Below are 22,014 nucleotides of genomic sequence, written 5' to 3'. Positions count from 1 at the left end.
GGCCAACAGAAGAATTCTTCCATCAACCTAGCACTGCCTACAGCAGGGGGTCAGGTCAGTATAGCTACGTCTTTCCGGAGTGTGGATTTTTCACACCCCTGAGAGACGCAGCTATATTGATGTAAGTTCCTGATGCAGACCAGCCCTTAGGCTCCTAAGTCACCTAGGCACTTTTGAAAAATTTACCCTGAGGCTGTTTGAATTGTTTGGAGCAGAAGCACCTCTCTGTATCTCAATATTTTCTTTTCTCCCTCTGAGCAAACTGATATTTGCAACTTTCCGGAAACAAATCTGAAAAATGTCTCCAGCAGGTATGAATTATGCCAAAATTTTACGGCCTGGTTTGCATTTAGGCCTCTTTACTCTTCTCCAGTAGCGTAAGGGAGCTTTAAAGTGGGCATCAATTACATTTTGTCAGCTCAGTATAAAACATCCTTGGTGAAAGTGAAAATCAGGCCCTTAGAATAAATATTTTCCCACAGAATCTCAGAAAAATAAACGAGTCATTATGCTACTTGTAACAGGAGAAAGAGATAGAAAATATCTTTAGGCTTGTCTGCACAGTAAATTTTACCAGCATAATTATACCACTAGAATTATATGAATATAGCTCCCATGCGTACACTCTTATTCTGGAATTAAAATGCCGTTTTTTCTATTTAGATTATGTTGCTTTGGACATGGTATAAACTAAAATGAAAAAAGCCACTCTTATTTCAGAATAAGTTTCCACACAGGAAGTTATACCAGTATAACTACAGCAGTACAATTATACCAGTAAAATTCTGCCAGTACATTTCCCCTTGTAGACCAAGCCCTAACTGGCCTAGGGAGAGCGGTCGGCAAACTTCTAGGCTGTTCTATCAAGTCTCAGTTTTCATTGAAAATAAAAGGCTCTAGCGTGTTATAGCTGTGAAGAAAACTTTCCCAATGTAACCCTTAAGGACTTGTCTACACTTAAAACAGGCTGCGTTGCTGCAGCGCTTCAGTGAAGACATTACTCATGCCAACAGGAGGGGTGCTCCCATTGGGGTAGATAATCCCCTTCACCGAGAGGTAGTAGCTAGGTTGACGGGAGAATTCTCCTGTCAACCTAGCACTGTCTACACTGGTGGGTAGGTCGGTTTAACTGCATCGCTCAGAGGTATGGATTTTTAACATCCCGAGCAACATAGTTATATCGACCTAATTTCTAACCCAAACCCTGGTCTACACTACAAACTTATGTCAGTATAACTACATCATTCAGGGGAAAACTGACATCCCTAAGTGACTCAGTTATACCGAGCTAACCCTTGGTGTAGACACTGCTATATCAACGGGAGGGCTTCTCCCGTTGACCTAGCTACCATCTCTCGGGGAGGTGGAGTACCTATGCTGATGGTAGAAGCTCGCCCGTCAGCATAGATAGCGTCTTCATTAAGCACTACAGCAGCACAGCTGCACCGGGGCAGCCCTGTCAGTGTAGACAAGCCCTAAGTGTAACTTATACAGCACATTCTGCTTGAGTTTGCAGAGCTTGAAACATTGGGTAGGGTATGGGAAGGGGAATGCACTGGAGACATGGATTTACCATAACTGATGCTTGGAGGTGAAGCTGGTTCTTGTGGGGTAGGAGTTGTGGGGACAAACACCAGCAAATAACAGCACATGCAGGGATTTCCCTACACCTCCCCTAACTCCCCCATTGCCCCCCTCCAGCGGTCAAACCAACCAAGACGAAGAACATACCAGCATGCCATCTGAAGGTTCAAGTGGTGTATCTACATCCAAATAGCCTGAAGCACAAATACAACTATCTACGGAAGAAATACTGTCTCCATTGCATAAAGGCAGTTCCCGATGTTTGTCAGTCAAACATTTCCCATTCATTGAAGTTACAAAAGATGGCTACTGGTGCACCTCTTGCAAAAAAGCTTATGAAGAAGGAAAGCTTCCCACTGCTACAACTGGTAAAACTGGAGAGCTTGGTTTGCCAGAACAATCAGCAAAGCCAATACTGACAAACTATGTGAAAAGGCTGCAAAACACCAAACCTCTGGACTACATCAACATGCAGAAAGCCTTGTAAGCCAGTCATTGTCAAAGCCAGTTCTAGTACTTAATGAGGCTGTTAGGAATGCTGGAGACACCACACAGTTTATGAGAACAAATATGGCTGTCACATCGTACTTTCTTTTTAAGGAAGAGATACCAGAAACTATGAACTGGAGACCAATGTTAACTGCATTGTCACTTGTTAACCCTGAAGTTGGACACTGGTTCTGAACAAGACTGGCAAATGATCATTATCTTTCTGCAAGAAACTCAACGGAGTGGTTAGAAGCATGTGGTGCAACAGTGAAAAACTCAGCAGTTGAAAAAGTGAAGAACTCTCTCACCATATTCAAAAAATGTGCAGACGTGGCTGATGCATGCATTAATGCAAATGGGTGTCAAGTATTATGTCACTGCATACTTTATCTTCATGTCAGTGGTAAGCCAGGAGATGCATTTCTAGATGTTCAGGTTATAGAAACACATCGGTTGCATCTGTGACAACTCACATCTTAGAAGAGTTAAATGCTTGTAAACTGGACCTCAAACAGAAGGCTGTGCAGTTGCTGGAGATGCAAACTTCTCTGGAAGACATGGTACAACATGGAGTACGAGATTTTCTCAGAGAAAAGTGTAACCCCAACCTCTCCTATATACACTGCAAAGCCCATCTTAACTTCAGTACCCGGACAGATACTGGAGCAAATAATTAAAAAATCAATTTGCGAACACCTAGAAGATAACAAAGTGATAAGTAACAATGAGCATGGATTTGTCAAGAACAAAGCATTTCAGAACAACTTAATAGCTTTCTTTGACAGGGTAAGAAGCCTCGTGGATGGAGGGGAAGCGGTAGATATGGTATATCTTTACTTTAGTAAGGCTTTTGATACTGTCTCGCATGACCTTCTCATAAACAAACTTAGGAAATACAACGTAGATGGAGCTACTATAAGGTGGATGCATAACTGGCTGGAAAACCGGTTCCCAGAGAATAGTTATCAGTGGTTCACAATCAAGCTGGAAGTGCACGTGGAATGGGGTCCTGCAGGGATTGGTCCTGAGTCTAGTTCTGTTCAATATCTTGTGACAGGGTCGGGCCAGATGGCTACAGGAGAGTAATGGAAGGCAGATATATTAGCCCCAGGTTAAGTAGGTCCCTTTTCCCTGGGTAAGGTAACAGGGAAGGTTTTTTTTTTTTTTTTTTTTTTGAAACAGAAAAGAATTTTATTGTAACACTTGCAAAGAGTTACCAAGAAAACAAAACAAACTATGCAACAAAACAACGCAAACAGAAGGTATAACACAGCAGCTTTCAGGAGGGAGAAGTGTTCAGGCTAGCCTGGGCCCAGAGCGGGGGGGCTTCCTCGACACTCGTGGTCTTCAACCCTCCTGAGTTACCTGGTGGCCTAGAGCGGGGGGGCTTCCTTGACACTCGTGGTCTTCCACCCCCTCGAGTTACCTAGTGCCGCGCCCAGTGTCACCGATTATCCCTCTCCTGAGAGTGCCCGGCAAGATGGGCACGGCTGCGGGGTGGGCGGTTTGGGGGTGGGGGGGGGTAGACACCCATGTATTATAGGACCACTCCTAGATGACAGTAATGATGGTATCCACAGCGGCAATGGCTGGGGCTGGTGTCTCTCGCTCTTCCCCTCAATCAAAGGGTCAGACGGAGGGAACCGGACGGGGTCACCGAGCAGAGAACCCTGGACAGCGCCCACTGCCCCTCGAAGGCGTCAAGGGAGTCGGTGGACGCTGCCCAGAGGAACTCCGCCCAGATACGTGAATGTACTGAGGATCGGAAAAAGGCCCTACAATCGCAGGACGTTTCATGGGCCAACCTCCTCTCTCTGGTTTTTATAAATGGCTGTTTTAGCCAAGGCTAGGAGGAGGTTAACCAGGAGATCCCGCGATTTTGTGGGGCCACGGATGGGAAGTGTATAGATAAAAAGGTGAGGGGAGAAATGAAGCCAAAAGCGCAATAGAATATTTGTGAGGAGCTGGAAAAGGGGCTGCAATCTGGCACACTCTAAATATACGTGCGCCAGGGTTTCCCTCACATTACAAAAAGGGCAAGTATCCGGGATGGGGGTAAACCGTGTCAGAAACACGCCCGTGCTCACAGCTCCGTGAAGGAGCCGCCAGCTGATGTCCCCGACGGGCCTCGGGACCAAGGTGGAATACAGGCTGGCCCACCGAAGTTGCTCACCCTCCAAAGGTGGCAGGAGGTCCCGCCACTTTGTATCGGGGCGGGACACCAGGGTGTGGGCATGAAGGGTGTGAAGCGTGAGTGTGTATAAATATTTCCGTGGTGCAATTTGAAAACTGACCGGCTGCAGTTCATGCAGCCGGCTTGCAGTGAAAGGGTGAGGGGTTTGTTGGAATCGGCAGGGTAGGGGCCCAATGGAAAGGTCCGGCGGGCCTGGGGTAGAGGATGGGCGGGGTGCGCCCTCGCGCAAGGCTCGGTTGACATAAGCCCGAGCAGCGGGGGTCAAGGCGGCCTTCACCTCCTGAAGTACGCGCCGGGGGGTACGACGGCTGGAGAGCCCCATGCGCCGAGCAAGCGTCAGGGGATCCAGCCAGTCTCTCCGGTCATAGTCCAGGAGGTCTCCGACCCTCGTGACTTCCGCCAGGACCAACCTCTGGCGCACCGAGCGGGACTCCGCCACCTGCACACGGAGTTGGGGATTGTGTAGCAGGGGCTCCGTGAGGAGATCTGCTCCCACGATGGCCGCCATGGACCTGGTCGTTAGAAACAGTTTCCAGGTCCGGAGAAGGTCCTGGTAAAAGACTGGCAGCCCCGAGAGGTCTCGCGGAAAACCTCTCGGACAAAGATAAAAGAGCTGCCGGTCGTATCAGAGCCCTTGGAAGCGGCGCAGGAAGGCGTGCGCCAATATGCTCCACGTCGAACTACCTGCACTATAAAGGAGCCTCTGCAGGGCCTGGAGGCAGAAAACACGGACCTGAGTGTACAGACACTTTAGGCCCTGCCCTCCTTCCTTCAGGGGTAAATGAAGAACTCCAACAGGGGCCCAGTGCATTCCTGACCAAAAGAACTCTAGAATCAATCTCCGGAGGTGGGTCAGGAAACCCGGGGCCGGGGCCAGGGTGTTGAGCCGATACAAGAGCGTGGACAGGACTAGTTGGTTAAGCACCAGTGCTCTCCCTCGGAGGGAGAGACATCGGAGTAGCCTCGTCCATTTCCGGATCCGCTCTATCACCCCGCCCTCTAAATTTTGCCAGTTCTCCGGCGGGGAACGGTGCGTGGCGGAAAGGTAAACGCCAAGATAGAGCAGTGGACCAGCACTCCACCGGATGGTCTGAAGCGCGAGTGGGAGGGAGCTTACCTGCCGCCAGTCCCCTACCGCCAAGCCAGAGCTCTTGACCCAGTTGACCCGGGCGGAGGAGGCTGCCGAATAGATGGCCTGGAATGCCTCCACTCGCGCCAAGTCGCCCGGGTCCTGGACCACGAGGAGTACGTCATCGGCGTACGCCGACAGGACCAGCCGCAGCTCCGGCTCCCGCAGCACCAACCCTGTCAACTTCCTGCGGAGGAGACAGAGGAAAGGCTCGATCGCCAGAGCGTACAGCTGGCCCGAGAGGGGGCACCCCTGCCGCACTCCTCGCCCGAAGCTGACCGGTTCGGTCAGGGTCCAGTTGAGCCTAACCAAACACTCCGCGGAGCAAGCACCCGGAGAAAACTCACAAACTGAGGTCCGAATCCAAACGCCTGCAGAGTGCTCAGGAGGTACCCATGGTCTACTCTATCGAATGCCTTCTCCTGATCGAGAGACAGGAGGGCAAACGACAAACCATCTCTCCGCCCGAGTTCCAAAAGGTCTCGGACTAGAAATAGGTTGTCAAAAATGCTGTGACCTGGGACAGCATAGGTCTGGTCTGGATGGATCACGTCCGCCATCACGGACCCTAGCCACAGCGAGATTGCTTTCGCTACGATTCTGTAATCCGTGCTAAGGAGTGAGACGGGACGCCAGTTTCATAAATCGCGGAGGTCCCCCCTCTTCAGCAACAAGGCGAGCACTGCTCGCCTGCACGACAGAGGGAGGACCCCGCTCTGCAAGGACTCAGTCCAGACAGTGACTAGGTCTGGGCTGAGGATGTCCCAGAACGCGCGGTAAAACTCCACGGTCAGCCCGTCCATGCCCGGAGATTTATTGGTGGGCATGCGACGGAGGGCTTCTCAGAACTCGGCCAGGGTGAGAGGCAGCTCTAGCCAGTCTCGGCTGCCCACGCTGACTGTGGGGAGTTCCTCCCAGAGCACCCCGCAAGCGCCAGGATCGGTCGGATCTGGGGAGAAAAGGCTTGTGTAGAAGTCACGGGCTCTCCCACACATCTCCTCCGGATCCGTGAGGGGGGTGCCGTCTTCCGCTAGAAGGCAAGTGACGTGTTTCTTGGCCCCCCTCGTTTTCTCCAGGGCATAGAAGAAGCGGGAGCCGTGGTCCATCTCCCGAAGGAGGCGGATACGGGACCGAACGAAGGCACCTTGGGCCCGGTGGTCCTTGAGGGCCCGAAGCTCCTCCCGCTTCTCCCGGCACACTCCACAGAGGGACGGGTCCTCGGGGTTGGCGGCCAGGCGCCTCTCCATCTCTAAGACCTCCCGTTCCAACTGCTCTATCGCCACATTTCTCCGTCGGCTGGTGCCCCAAGTGTAGTCACGGCAGAAGAGCTTGGCGCGGACCTTCCCTAGATCCCACCATCGCCGCACCGAGGGAAAGGCACGCCATTGCTCTCGCCAGGCCAGCCAAAACTCCCGGAAGGACCTCACAAAGCTCTCGTCCTCCAACAGGCTGTTGTTAAAATGCCAATAGGTCTCTCTGCACGGAGGGAGACAGTTATGGTGACTAAATGATGGTCGGAGAAAGAGGCCGGCCGAGTGGTGGAGGAGTGGGCCTGTGAAAGATGGAAACGGGATAAGTAAATAGGTCCAACCGAGAGTGGTGTGACCGATGGGCCTCCACCCAGATAAAAGTGAACGTGGAAGTGTCATCTGGGTGATGGTCACGCCAGACGTCCACTAGGGAGTGATGTTCGACTATTCCTCGGAGAATGTTCGCGGCGGCTGGGCTCGGCTCGGCCCCTGAGCGGTCCTGTTCCTCGAGGGTGGTGTTAAAGTCCCCTCCCAGGACCAGGCACTCGTGCGAATCTAGGGTGCCAAGAAAGTCAGACACCCGCTGATAGAATTGTGGCCGCTTTGGGCTCGTTTGCGGGGCATAGAGGTTAACAAGATTGACCACGAGCCCCTCCATACAGACTCGAAGGTGCAGCAGGTGGCCCGGCACGGCCTCAGTGACCCCTAGTACCTCGGGCCGTAGGGTGGGGGAGAACAGGGTCGCCACTCCAGCTTGCTAAGTCGTGAAGTGGCTAAAGTATACCCCGTCCCCCCACTCCAGCCGCCACCTGTCCTCGACGGTCGGATCCGTATGGGTCTCCTGCAGGAAAGCTACAGAGTACCCCCCTTCCCGAAGGTAAGAGAGCACCTGGGACCTGCGGAGAGCCATCCTACAGCCCCTGGTATTCAAGGTTGCAATAATGAGAGGCGTCATGCGGAAGGCTGGGGAGGTGGGGGTTTCTTATTGGTGGGGATGTTTGTGGCCCCCGGCGGGTTGCACAGCAACCCGTGACCCATCCCGTGGATGAGTAGATCTTTTCGGAAGCCGCGGGCCCGCTCGTAGGCCGCAGCACCGCGCTTTCCTTGCCCCCTGCCCTCCTGTATAAGGGCCCTTGTGGCCTGAAGAATTTGATCAAAGTCCCTCCATAGCTGAAGAGCCAGCTGTACCCTATTGCGGGCACCACGGGTGTGTTCTAGGAACTTCCGTAGTGCATGCCGCAGCTCATGGGGGGGTGGGGTTACAATTTCCGGGGTATTCCCTGGTGGGGCTCTTAATGCAGCCTCGTGGTCCGCTAAGGCGGGTAGGCAGGGTGCGGACCACCGACGGGGCGTCTGACAGGCTGGGGTTATTAAATCCATTTCACGCCTTGGGGTGGAAGGGGATGGCGGGGCGTGACTAGAAAATGCAAAAACTGCTCCCTGGGGGGAATCTACGAAAGGCGGGAAAGAAATAACCTCAGGGGCGGCAATACCATTGCAGAAGGAGGTATATTGGGCAGGGACAGGGGTGGGGGCGGGGCAGAGGTAAGGCTCTGGGCTTCAGGAGGCGAGCAGCTAAAAGAAGGCGCCTCCTGAGCAGGGTCGAGGGTTAAGGGGTAAGGGAGGGGGCTCCCAGTGGCGCTAGGCGCTGGCTCCGTGGTGGTCTTGGCGGCCATGGCATCAGGTGGTGGACCACCTTCTGCAGGATGCTCGCCCGGGAAGGCAATTAGGGGGAGGGAGCATAGGGAAAGGGGGGCTGGGGTGAGGTTGCCCAGATCGAGGCCAGCCGGCAGTAAATCATCCTCTCCCTGGGTGACCGGGATCAAATCTAGGGCCTCAATCTCCGCCTACACGGAGGAGAGGCCAACTCCTGCTACCCCGAGGGCCTCTCCTCTAGGGCCCGCCTCAACGGTTGCTTCAGGATTCGCAGGGGGTTCGGGTGGTATCCGGGCAGGAGGAGCTTCCTCAGGGGTCTCGGAGGGGAGGGTCTCCCGTGGAGGGGGGGTTCTGCCCTCTAATGCCAGTCTGTCTTCCCCTCCCGACACCAGCGGATGGATCTCACTCGTGGCCGTAGCGGAAGGCTCGATATCGGCGCCTCCCTTCCTGGTCTTCCGGGGGGCTTCCGCATCGGATGAGTGCAGCGGAGCTCGAGCCTTCCGCTTGCCTCGCTTCCCCTAGACTAGGGTCCAGCCCTCGATAGCATCGTCTGGGGGTTGATTAGCAGGGGTCGTGTCGGGGGGCGGAGGCAATGATTCAGGGGTTCGGGGGGGTAACGGTGAGGCAGCATGAGGGGCGGGGGGTTCTCCTTGGGGCGGGCCCTCTCCTATACCCGGTAATATCTTTGCCACACCCTCCTCCATAGGCTCTGCCAGATTGGTAATAGCAAGGGTGGGACTCCCTTGCTCGCCTGGGCGGGACTCCCTTGCTCGCCTGGGCGTTGTAAGGAAGGTGTTTCTTGAGCCCGGGCGGGAGCAGCGGTGGGTCGAGTAGGAGGAGGGTTGGTTTCAGGTGCCAGGGCGGCCAAGGCGTCGGCAACGACGGGGCCGATGTCCTGCCGGGTCTCGGGTGCCCCTCCCCCCTGGGCCAAAGGGCAGTGTCTGCGGACATGCCCCGCTGAACGGCAGAGGTAGCACCGGGCCTCTCCAGTAGAGTAAAAGACCCGATAGTGGGCTCCTTGGTAAGGGACTAGGAAGGACCCCTCGAGCGCCTCTCCGTCACGTGCCGCCGCCAGCGGTAGAAGCTGCACTTGCCGGCGGAACGAAAGGATGTGACGGAGGGTGGGGTCCTTGCAGCCCAACGGGAGAGGGCTGATGACAGAGACACGTTTCCCCAGGGTGGAGAGAGCGGGTAACAAGGCAGCATTGGGTAAAAAGGGAGGAACGGAGATGAGGACGAGGCGAACACCCAGGTCTTCTAGCGGCTCTAGGGGGACAAACACCCCCCCCACCGCCAGGCCCTTCTCCACCGCCTCCTGGGCAGCAGCCTCCAAAGCCAAGAAAAGAACGACCTTCCCATACATTTTAGAGGCCGCCACAATAGCCGTGGGTCCTATCACCTTCGCCAACGCCTGCACGTATGTCTCCACGTGGGGCGAGGTGGGCACCAGGAAGCAACGGACACGTGCCTCCTGGTCAAGGTGGGGAAAGGGCCCCGGCCGCTGGTGATGGTAGCGGAGGCAGTGGGTGGGCGAGATGACGAGGCGGCGGGCGGGGGGAGCCTGCCACCGCCCGGGCATACATCCTGGGGGCCGGGGGAGGGACGTTCGCAGAGCTGGTAGAGGGACCAGCAGGGAGGGACGCCATGGTCGATGACGAGGCCACAGCGGTGGGGGCAGCCCCTGCCATGGAGGGCCTAGTGGTTTTAGCAGGGCCCTTTCCTTTCTTCCCGCCCTGGCCTTTCCAGCCAACTGGGGGGGGGGGGGGTTCCTAGAATCTGGGGGGGCGGTGGACGTAGCAGCGGCAGTAATCGCCCCGGTGCCTCCTGCTGCTGGTGCCCCAGCAGGGGCGGTGGCAGGTGTTTTGACAGTGGTGGTGGGGGGAGGGGCTTGGGGGTTGGGCAGGGGGGTAGGTGGGGGAGGGACAACTGATATTGTTAGAGGGGCCTCGCCCCTCTCATTCCCTGCCATTGTGAGCAGGGAGAGACGGGGAGACACCAGAAGGAGGAGGGGGGAGGGGGAAGCAGATTAACCACTCCTCCCTGCTGGGCTGCAGGCGGGGGGTGGGGGGGTTGCCAAATGGGTTGGACTGGAAGGGGGGGAAAAACAGAAATCAGGGTCCGGTGATAGGGGCAAGCTGTGGGGTAAAGAGTCCGGGGGGGGGGGGGGGGGACCACGCACGTTTGTACAAAGAGTCTCGTTTGGTCGGCTGTTATGTCCGGTCCGAAAGGCAAAGTTCAAAGCAAACAGCTGGATCTGAAGGCAGATGGCAGGTTGCCAGCAGGGACGGACGGCGGGGGGGCCGTGACCATTGTAATAATGTTGGGGGGGGCACCGATGGATCGGGGGGCAGCTCCATGTTGAGGAGCAAGCGAGGGAGGTCCCGTTTCCCAACAGGGAAGGTTCCAGAACCATCAGGAACCTTCTGGAGACAATTAAGACAGGCTGATTAGAACACCTGCAGCCAATCAAGAAGCTGCTAGAATCAATTAAGGCAGGCTAATCAGGGCACCTGAGTTTAAAAAGGAGCTCACTTCAGTTTGTGGTGTGCATGTAAGGAGCTGGGAGCAAGAGGTGCTAGGAGCTGAGAGTGAGAACGCATACTGTTGGAGGACTGAGGAGTACAAGCATTATCAGACACCAGGAGGAAGGTCCTATGGTGAGGATACAGGAGGTGTTGGGAGAAAGCCATGGGGAAGTAGCCCAGGGAGTTGTTGCTGTTACACAGCTGTTCCAGGAGGCACTCTAAACAGCTGCATTCCATAGGGCCCTGGGCTGGAACCCGGAGTAGAGGGCGGGTCCGGGTTCCCCCCAAACCTCCCAACTCCTGGTCAGACACAGGAGGAGTTGACCTGGACTGTGGGTTCATGAAAACGGCCAAGCTGAGGGCTGCTGTGAAGCTCCAAGGCGAGCAAATCCGCCAATAAGAGCAAGACCCACCAACGTAGAGGAGGAACTTTGTCATGATCTTCATCAGTGATTTAGGTAATGACATAGAGAGCACACTTATAAAATCTGCAGATGATACCAAGCTGGGAGAGGTTACAAGTGCTTTGGAGCAGTGGTTCTCAACCAGCAAGACAATTTGGAATACAGACTAGACTATGTACTTCTGAATGTGTGTGCATAGGTGCTGGAAGTAGGAGTGTGGCACACCCTCTGGTTTGAAGTGGTTTCCATCATATACAGGGTTTACAGTTTTGTTCAATGGCTTTCAGCAACCCCACTATAAATATTGTTCCAACACCCGTGTGTATGTGTGGTCACTATCCTTGCATGTACTCCTAGAGTCTCTAAATCTGAGACAAGTAGCAGAGGTGACTTTCACTCTCTCAAGCTTGAAACTGTAGCAACCAGAGCCGAACCCATGGTGGCGTAAGATAACATAACTAAATTTATCCTAAATAAAATAAAAGGCTACATATTTTAAATTTAGAAAAAAAAATTGAAAATATTTTTGAAACTAACCCACAAAAAATTGATTATGCAAAAGAGGTAATTCAGGAGGAGGAGATTTCCTTATGCAGCTTTCTCCCAACAAAAGCAGCACAAGAGACGTCCTGTGCTGACTTTCAGTTCAGCAAGCTCAGTAACAGCAGTGGTAAACAGCGGCAGCAAGCTCATTTGGGGAGCATGAAACATTTTATTTCCTGTAGGTTGATAAAGATGCCTTGCACTGATTTTAATCAGGGTTATTGCCCTTTTAAATTGCAAATGAGTATAGATTAAATTCCAAATGAGTATAGAGTATAGTATAAAATTTAAAACCGCTCTTGGAATCCAAACCTTGCCCAAATAAATTGAAATACATTTCAATTCACCTTTACACTAAAATTTAAGAGATGCAGATGTTTGTGTCTATTTGTACTTCAAGAATTTGTATTTTAAGCATATTTGGGTAATTCTACATTTGTTACTATTAGGCTCTAGAGAAGCTATTTGTAACTTAAGAGGATTATAAGATTCCTTTTATACAAAACTTTTCACTAGTCTCCTCAAACTATCAATACTATATTTATGAAATAATTCAACGTATCTTGTAAATGGATTAATTATCACCTCTGCATGTACAGAATAAAAAGACTGAAGGTTTCCACATAGCACTAATATTACCCCTTGTAGATTTTATTCATTTATAGAAAGGGATATATTTATTTACAAGCAACACAAAAGCCATGAAAATCAAGCTAACGGTTGGACTTTGCCCCTAAAAGTACGTTAAGTAAAAAATCATACAGTTAAAAATTCTTCCCTTAGTTACGCCCATTGTAGATCTGGAGTAACCACATCAACATCAATGCAGTTATACTCATTTACACCAATAAAAAGAAGAGAATTTGAGCCCATATTTTTAAAAGACCTTGTTTTATCTGCTACTAACACCTTAATTTATTAAAACGGAAAGTTTTAGATATCAAATGCCAATCATTATTGCTGTTTCTTTATTGTGTGCACTTACCACAGACCAGACAATGAAAATATATTTCTGTGTCAATAGCTGAGTTATGTCTAAAGTAGAGCTGCACACAATTTTTTTCCATGAAAAAATGCATTTTGGGGGCCCAAAATTATTCTGAATAGTTTCAATTTGCAATTTTTTTTTGAAAGAGTTGAAATGTTTCATTTCAAATTTTAATTTTAAAATGTATCATTTTGACTTTATTTGAAATGGCAGTTCAATTTCAAATTTGTCTAATTAAAAAACAAACCAGCAAATCATCTGAGAAACATCCAAAACAGATTAATCGAAATGAAAAACTCAATTTTCGCGTGTGTGTGTGTGTGTGTGTGTGTGTGGTGTTTCTTTCGAGTTGATTGAAAATGTTTTGGTTGATTCAAAATGAACTGAAAAAAACAACAAATCATAATATGGAACTGACTCAAAATGTTTCTGTCTATTCAAAATGTTTTTGAGATTGGATGACAAAACTTTGAAAAAATTCATTTTGTTTTGAATCAAAACAGATTCCTCCCCCCATTTGGCCCTCAAAATTGGAAAAAAAAAATTCACTCAGCTCTGTTTATTACCTTGATAGCTAAGCTCCAAAAAATCACATGTACAAGTTTTTGGCATAACTGGAAAGAGAAGATAGATCTCCTGGCTCACAATTCTGTGCTTTCATAACAAGACTATCCTTCCCCAAAAGGTGTGTGGATGAAGAAAAGGGGAAATTGGGATCCATGCAAAGAGAGATGGGTATATCAGGACCTGTAGAGCTTGTCATTGTCTTCTTTAAAACCCTGGATGGAACCAACAATTTTTTTAAAAAAGGAAGGGCATAGCTGCCGTGAAGTCTAGCTAGAAAGACTGTTCTGAAATTTTAGCTCTGATAATGTTTGCAAAATGTCAAAGTAATCATTTTTCATCAAACACTGTTTCCTAAAAAGAGAGATTCTGACTGCCTCCCAAACCACTAACAAGCTTGAAAAATGGTCAGAGATTGTTTTCCCTTAGGTCAAATGATTCAGCAACAAGAAAAACAGCACCATCCTATAAAAGTGATCTGTCAGGTCTCTGTTACACAAACTTCACTTTTCATATCTCAAAGCATTAGAGAATCGCCTTTGAAAGTACTGTGTTTCAAACAGCAGCCTTGCTAGGCTGCCAGCAATTAATCTTTGCTTGTGGACAGTTCAGTTCAGGCACTGGGAAGAGTGCCTAGGGCAGAGGTGGGCAAACTACAGCCCACGGGCCACATCTGACCTGCAGGACCGTCCTACCCAGCTGGTGAGCTCCCGGCCAAGGAGGCTAGCCCCCCGGCCCCTCCCCCGCAGCCTCAGCTCACCATGCAGTGCTCTGGGCGGCGGGGCTGCGAGCTCCTGCCGGGCAGCGCGGCTGGGAGAGCTGCCAGGTGTAGTGTATTAAATTGCTCCCCGTAGGAATGTGCTACTTACAGAGCACCAGGACTGGCAGCTGTAAGTGGTACACCATAAGTAGCACATTCCTACGGGGAGCAATTTAATACGCTACACCCAGGTAGGGAAGGCTGAGCCTCCCCAAACAGCCTGGCCCCCGCCCCTTATCCACCCTCTCCCACTTCCCGCCCCGAGTGCCCCCCTCAGAATCCCCGACCCATCCAACCCCCCCCTGCTCCTTGTCCCCTGACTGCCCCCCCATGGGACCCCACCCCCATCCAATCCCCCCCTGGTTCCTGTCCTCTGACTGTCCTGACCCTTATCCACACCCCCGACCACTGACAGGCCTCCCACGCCTATCCAACTGCCCCCTGCTCCCTGACCCCTGACTGCCCCCTGGAACCCCCTGCCCCTTATCCAACCCCCCAGCTTCCCACCCCCTCACCTGCCACTCAGAGCACCAGGACTGGCAGCTGTAAGTAGTACACTGTAGGTAGCACATTCCTATGGCAAGCAATTTAATACACTACACCAGTCCTCCATACAGTTTCGGAACCCTGATGTGGCCCTCAGCCAAAAAGTTTGCCCACCCCTGACCTAGGGGCTAGAGTGAAGGAGTTGGGGATTAGAAGGATTTCTGCTTGAGGTGAGAGATTGGAATCAGACAGGCGATCTACTCAGACCAGATTCCTATGGCCCAGAGAAGAGCTGCATAGGAGGTTTGTCATACTGCCGTTCCTCTCTAGCCCTGCTTTTAGAGTCAGCTGGAGGCTGGAAAACATGGAAGGAAAGGAATGCTATTCAAGAGGAGCACGAGGGAAACAGCAACCAGAGGGAAACTGTGCTTCAATCTCCTATGTCTTGTGAGAGTGGAAGCACAACTCCTCTCTCATTATCATGACTCAATTAAGAAAGCCCACTCCACCCACATCATGATTCCCTAAATTCGTCCCCTGCCACCCATCACCATTCTGTTCAGTTCCATTCCTCCCTGCCATCCCCACATCCCAGTTCAAACCCATGGCCACCACTTGGTGGTTCAACTCCCTTCTCCACCCACATCTGTGCTCACTCCCTCAAACCCCACATACGTGATAACCCCTACTTCTCACAACCCCAGCACCCTCACAGCCCCAGTTTCCCCAAGGCTTCCCTCATAACCCTGATCCTTTCACCCCATACCACTGTGCACAGGCTAACTCCCTTCTCATGTCACATAGCTTGCCACGCAGTCCGCAATGTCCCACACCATGCCTCCTCAGAGCCCCACTGTAACAGATCAGTATGTGTCTGTATGTCTATATCAATCTGCAACAACATTCTGGTACTTCAATGTTATTTTTGACTGGAAACTGTGCTGTGGCTTCCATCCTGAGCTGGGACACTCAGGAGGTGTTCGTAGAAATCCTTACCCCTAGCAGAGGGGCTCACAATGGGAAAGCCATCAAAATCCCTCAACCTCAGTGATGCTCCATTCAAATGGGTCCACCCAGAACAATGGGCCGGCTCCAGTCCAGGGGAACTAGTTTTCCCAGTTTAGACCTAGGGGAGGAAAGGAGGAAGGCTGGAGTTGAGCAACTGATCACCTGACTGACAGGGCTTTTGAAGCTGCTTGGCGGAGTGACCTGATAAGAGGGGATCAGAACTTTATTTAAGGGTCAGTCCTTCTTGAGTCTGGGCTGTCTTACCAGCCAGCCATTGGCTAACAGGAGAGCTGAACAGGAAGAGTAGAGTGTAAAAAGGTCCTGGGATCTTGAAGGACATTAACCCAAACGGCTCTCGGAGTGATGACTGAAGGAGGTAGTTTTACGTACTGGTGTTTATTTTTTCTAGTTCTGTAACTCTTGTACTTTGCCTATGAGTAACTTGTGTATGCTTTAGTGATTCCTTTGCAAAGTCTGTGCTCTCTTGTTTTAACCGTCACAAGGTCCTTGAAAGGTTAAACAGTAAACGCAAGCACCCGTGAGTGTGGAGCTCTGGGAATGATATTCTTGAACTACTGTGGAGATGAGGGTCAACAGTGGCCTCGGGCCTATGGCAGCTGAACTATGGGTTCTACATCCCAAGAAAGGATACTAGTCAGGTGGTCTGTACCCCAGGAGTGTACCTTAAAAGCAAGACTTAGAGACTGGGTCTGGATGCTGCTCAGACTCAGTAGGCTTAAAAGCCCCTGGGATTCAAAGGCTTGGTCAATATAGCAGTCTGGTGCCCAGCCACAAGGGGGAGCTCAGCCAGGGCTGTAACACTCCTCCGCATCCCCTTCAACTTCAGGTATCATCTCTGTATTACCTTCAAAACTAGATACTATTTTTCTGAAGAGTTTGTGTCATCTCTAATAGGTTATTTTAACAGATGTGTTTACAAAGACGGGACAGCTACCCTTCCTGAAATAATAAGTGTAACTTACCTCTGGCCTGGATTTAACCTCTAGAAGCCTGGGGCCAAACTAAACTAAATCAATCTCCAAAACTAGAATCTCAGGCGATGATAGCAGGTGTACCAGGAGATGCAACAGTTAAAGTACCACCTAAATGGCTAGTGAAATATTTCATCTCAATGTTTCAAAGCGAAACTATTATAAACGAAATAGTCTGCAAAGGCTCTGTACAGTAAAGAAGAAGTTATACTGTTTTACCTTGGTGGCCTGAGGAATCAACAGATATGCATGGGAACTGACAGCAGTCATCTGAAGTTAGGAACTGTCACACAGGAGATATCACACTACCTCCTGGGAAGATAATTTCATGTACAATATAATATAACAAGCCTGCGGGCTGAGAGATTAGCATTACCCAGGCTGTTCAAGCTACTTATCAGTCTTCCAATCACATTAAAGGTGCGGGTGACAAACTTTAAAGAGTCTTTAAACTTTTTACTGAAAAGATTCCTTAATGAGAGATAAATTAATGGACGTCAGCTAAAATAAGCTAGATACCCATGAACTGCTTGTCAGCAGAGAAGACACAGAAGGAAGAAGCAAATATTTAACTCAAACAGAGAAAAAATGAATTAATAAGACACAAAAAGCTTCATCTAAACTGGAAGACTTTAGCAATAGTACATAGCTTTGAAATGAGCTAAATTTTTTCAGGTTATGCTCCAGCAGTTTATTAATTTGAGGGTTTCTAGCACTTAAACTATGTCTGGGGCCCTGGACAGTGTGAATAAAAGAAAGTTGGAGATCTGGTGCAATAAGCCAAAGTTGAACAAGCCAGCCAGTACACCATTTTTAAAGGTTCAGAAATTACCTTTGCAGTTTGAACAAATCAACAGAGGTAATGCGGGTTATATAATTTGGGTATATAAATATCAGAAACATAGTGATAAGAATGCTTCAGTGCCCATTCTAAAGACTAGTTTGGAATTTACAAACGGTTTCAAAATAATGGGAGACAACTTAGCGCCTTTCAAAAGTGTAATAAAAATATGACAGATAACGAGACCAATCACATACATACATGAGCTGCTTGGACGATAGTGAGCCCCTGGGTACCGCCTGCCCATAGTGCCAGTCAGCACATTACCAGACGCTGTCAGTGGTTTTCAAAGTACAAGATCGAAATATTTAACTGTGGGGGAAGAAAAGAACAAAACAAAACAAAAGTGAAGATTTAGTACAATGGCTGTATCATTTTCATTAAAATACTAAAGACCTCCACAAATTTAGGGTTTCTATGTTTATAAATTATGTATAGTCATGTTGTCAGCAGAGATGACAGACTGCAAATTTATCATTAGTGCTCAGTCTCCATTAATAAACATACATAAATTTTAAGGCAAACATCAATCTCACACGGCACCTTTTCACTGTAGCTTATTTTGATTGATGTCACAGACAGCGTAACCTAAGTTTCACAAGAGTTTTGCGCACTTTGTTTAAAACTAGTGATGCAGTTACGGTTAGTGACAATGAATTTTAATTCTGATAGAGCAATTTCTGAACAATAATAAAACTTTGCATTTAATTTCAAATTAGTTGAATATTTCAATAAAATTATAGAGTCTGTATTGGAATACCGCAGTTCTCTAAAAGATCAGAAAGAAGTTAGTCAAGCAGGAAAAGCAAAGCACAGATAAACGTTCATTTTGGAAAACAGAAATCTTGCCTCCAATCCTGCTGAGTCAAATGTTGCTGAAACTGACAAGTATTAATGTAAAACCTTTCAGTCTACAAATATCAGGGGTTCTGGAACAATTTGTATAGTGGGGGTGCTGAGAGTCATTGAACCAAACTGTAAACCTTCTATATAATGGAAACCACTTCAAGACAGTGGGTGCGGTAGCACACCCAGTTCTAGCACCTATGACAAATAAACCTCCCACAATAAATAAGAAGCCCCATTGCTTTGATCCTTAGCTCAAGATTTCCAACTCCTCCTCCATCTGTAGATTCTCCTGTCTGTCTGTCTGCATGTTCATCTCCCAAGATATCTGTCAATAATGACCTTCTCACAACTGTATAATTTAAAACCAAAAAAAAAAAAAACCCCAACAAAAAAACCTCTTTTTCCCCCTAAACTGTAGAACAGAATCCCGTTTTTCCCCCCTAATACGTCAGGAAAGCTTTTGCTGCTCCAGGCTGAAGCTACATGCACTTACTGATTTCCAAAGGATACCTTAAGAGGCAGCTTCGTTTAATGTATAGGGCACAGGACTAGGGCTGGGGAACCACTTTCACAAATCTCCACGCATGTCAGCTCCCTAAGGAAACTTAATATCAATTACTTCCTGAATTAGATGAGCTTCCTTTGCTGAAGGTGCCTATCTCCTCTCTATGGTCCCTTGACAACTTGAGGGCACGTAACTTTAGGCTCCTGACTCCTGAGCAGTCACCTCTTTTGGGTGGAGACTCATGTCTCTCTCCCTTCCTGAACAGGGTTTTTCCAGACTGCACAGTTTCCTGTCTACATTGCGATATCCCCAGCAAGCCAGACTGCCTAAACAGGCCAGCATCTGCACTTTGTTCTCTCTCCTCAGAGGTTATGAACTAATTGCCTATAGTTATAAGCTACCCCACAGCTTTTTCTGAACAAGCAAATTTATTCCTGAAGTGACAACATTACAGAGAGAACAAATTAAAACAATAAAAAAAGGACACATACGAATAAGCTTACCAGAGACCACCCCCCAACTCCAGAAGGGATTCTGGTAGGAGCCAGTCCTTCAAACATCACAAAGGGGTTTTTCTGTTGGTTACAAATTCATAACAGCTTTTGCTCAGAACAAGCACACACACTAGGCAGATCAGCTTTTTTCTTTATATAGCCTTTCCTTTGATCTTCAGATCCTGTAAACAGGTGATCAACAGACAATGGCCCCCTTCTCAGAGCATAGCTTCAAAAGGCTGGGTTGCATAAGGGGAAGGGAGGGCAGGAGTTTACATTCACCTCCCTCTAGATATTTCCCTGGAAATCTCCTTCACAGGTATTGTCCAAAAACACAGTTGTTGTCTGCCACATAGTGCCTGCGGGAGGGGGCAGCGTGCAGAGCCTCCCTGGTCGCCCCTCCGCCTAGGAGCCAGACATGCCAGCCTGTTCCTGGGAGCCGCACAGAGCCGGGTAGGAAGCCTGCCAGCCCCATGCCAACTGGACTTTTAGACACCTGGTAACCCTATCTACATGACGGCAAGAAAGAGTAAACCTTACTCTTTTATTTTTATATAATTTACCCCCAAAGAAAATGATTTTTATAACTATTCTTCAGCATGTTCTGCACTATAATGTAGTTTCCTCAACAAAAACCTCCTTCCATGTGCTTCAAAGATTTCTATGGCTTAACTGAACCAGCCGATTAATTCAAAAATTGATTCGCAATACAAGTCTTGAATTTCCCCCCATTACATCTGGAGACTTTATAAATGTTAGAAATAAAATCTGAGAGAGAGAGAGAGAGAGATTTAAAAACTACACAGACGTCACACAGCAGCCCATTGTATCAACTGTCAGAAGCAGCATAAGAGGGATGACAAAAGTAACCCTCTAATGGATGCCACCAGAGATGATGGATTAAAACATGTGGTTTGAAGCCTTTTATAATTTAATTGATGGTTTTGACATAACAGTTTGTGAATGGAAAAAACAGAATTCTTCTTCCTTTCCTAATCCATTAATAATTCTTTCCCCTTCCTCAAAGGCGCAGCGTGCTGGTCTTTGGTAAGAAAAATAGCCCACTCATGAAATGCCCACAGGTGATTATAACTGAATACAAGAGATGGTAATAGTCAACAGCTCTGCAGGGATTATTCTTTTTACTTTATACTTAATAAAGTTATCTGGATACAGATGATTCTCTCCCCACCCCTATCGTCATTATTTACAATTCCTTTCAATGCCTTTAAAAAGAAACTTGCAGGGGCTTTGCGTAACGAATTGAAAATTGCAGTGTTTCTTTAGCTTTTATGAATAGATCCTTGTCCTATTCAGGAAAGCTGTAACTTTCTAAAACAATGCTACCTACTAAATCATAACAAATATCCCTAAGCATTTTACAGCAGCAATACACTAGAGGTACTATTTTCTTTCCTTCCCCAGTGGCTGAAGCAGCATCACAGAGGCCCTCTGTACCCTGCTGTAATAACAGCTTTTAAAACATGCTTAAACTGTAGCACAGTTGAGCTAAACCAGAATGTAGTTTTCCTAACCGCGTGGCCCCAAATGGGTCTAAACGATACTTAATTGGACTACTAATTGGAAAACTAGAGATCACAGCTGTGAACAAATATATACAGTGAACTCAATGGCAACAATAACGTGTATTAAGACAGGACATGTATAGAGGATTCATTTGACTGTAATCGGAGATTTCACCAATTTTTATCTTAAAATGAAAACTGCACTGACTTGTTACAGTACCTCATAGAGCTAAATATATGTATGCGAAATAATAATGTATTAGAGAATGAGTTGTCAAAATACAATTTATTCTTCAGTATCTCCATTCAGTAACTGGGATTTTTGCACTTGGAGTTACCATCTTAATGATACTGCACTGTGCTTTCCAGCAGGGATATGTCTAGACTAGGATAAATGCTCTTTTATATATTAACTACCAGGTTTTAAAACTTCAGTATAAACAGGGGAAGTTGATTTTTACCATGTTATCTGGTCAAGGTGACCACTAGAGGTTTACCTCAACCAGTGTAGCTTGAAATATAATTTGCCCTGTCTACATTAGGGTGCTAAAACATGTTAGTTAAAACATGATCACTAACATGTTTAAAAAACAAAACACCTGTCCTAGTCTACACACCCATTAGGCTAATCAACACAGATTTGGACTGAAAACCTCCAATTGTCAAACGAGCCCAAGCAATTGTGTATGTACTGTTTTGCATGTACACATTTTAGGTGCACACGTGTGTCTGAGGTAGGCACAGGAGCCCCAAGAAGCACGCAGACTCAGTGGGACCTGCAAATCAAAGTCAGGCATTCACAATGTTACCAGTTCTAGGGCAGCAGTCTCCTGTTTTTTAATGGATTCTTGTTTATTATGCTTCAAACACTATTATAAAAAGCCTATGTAGCAGTCTCCTGTTTTTTAATGGATTCCTGTTTTTAATGGATTCAAACACTATTATAAAAAGCCTACGCAGGAGAGCAGAGTTGCAGCAGAAGCGGTGGTTCAATGATGACAGTTAGCAGTCCTACTGCACCATCTGCTGAAAGCAGTATGGCATCCACACGGAAAAAAGGCGCAAAACGATTGTCTGCCATTGCTTTCACAGAGGGAGGGGAGACTGACCACATGTACCCAAAACCACCAGCGACAATGTTTTTGTCCCATCAGGCATTGGGAGCTCAACCCAGTATTCTAATGGGCAGCGGAGACTGCGGGAACTGTGGAATAGCTACCCACAGTG

At 48.5% G+C, this 22,014-nt stretch overlaps 1 protein-coding gene across 10 annotated transcripts in view; it reads right to left on the bottom strand.

Annotated features, from left to right (window-relative positions):
* The window catches only part of APBB2 (amyloid beta precursor protein binding family B member 2), a 341,418-nt gene that overhangs the window by 190,267 nt on the left and 129,137 nt on the right, over positions 1–22,014 (bottom strand). For 8 of the 10 annotated variants that reach the window (XM_074951507.1, XM_074951505.1, XM_074951508.1 and 5 more), the window contains one exon: positions 17,615–17,725. In XM_074951507.1, coding sequence (XP_074807608.1) covers positions 17,615–17,660 — 46 coding nt within the window. In that variant the 5' untranslated portion in view covers positions 17,661–17,725. Of the gene's footprint in view, positions 1–17,610; positions 17,726–22,014 lie in introns of those variants that run through there. The other 2 variants (XM_074951514.1, XM_074951510.1) reach the window with 2 other exon arrangements.

Source organism: Natator depressus, chromosome 4 (assembly GCF_965152275.1).
Source record: "Natator depressus isolate rNatDep1 chromosome 4, rNatDep2.hap1, whole genome shotgun sequence".
Classification (NCBI taxonomy): Eukaryota; Metazoa; Chordata; order Testudines; family Cheloniidae; genus Natator; species Natator depressus.
This window is presented reverse-complemented; position numbering and strand designations above follow the sequence as displayed.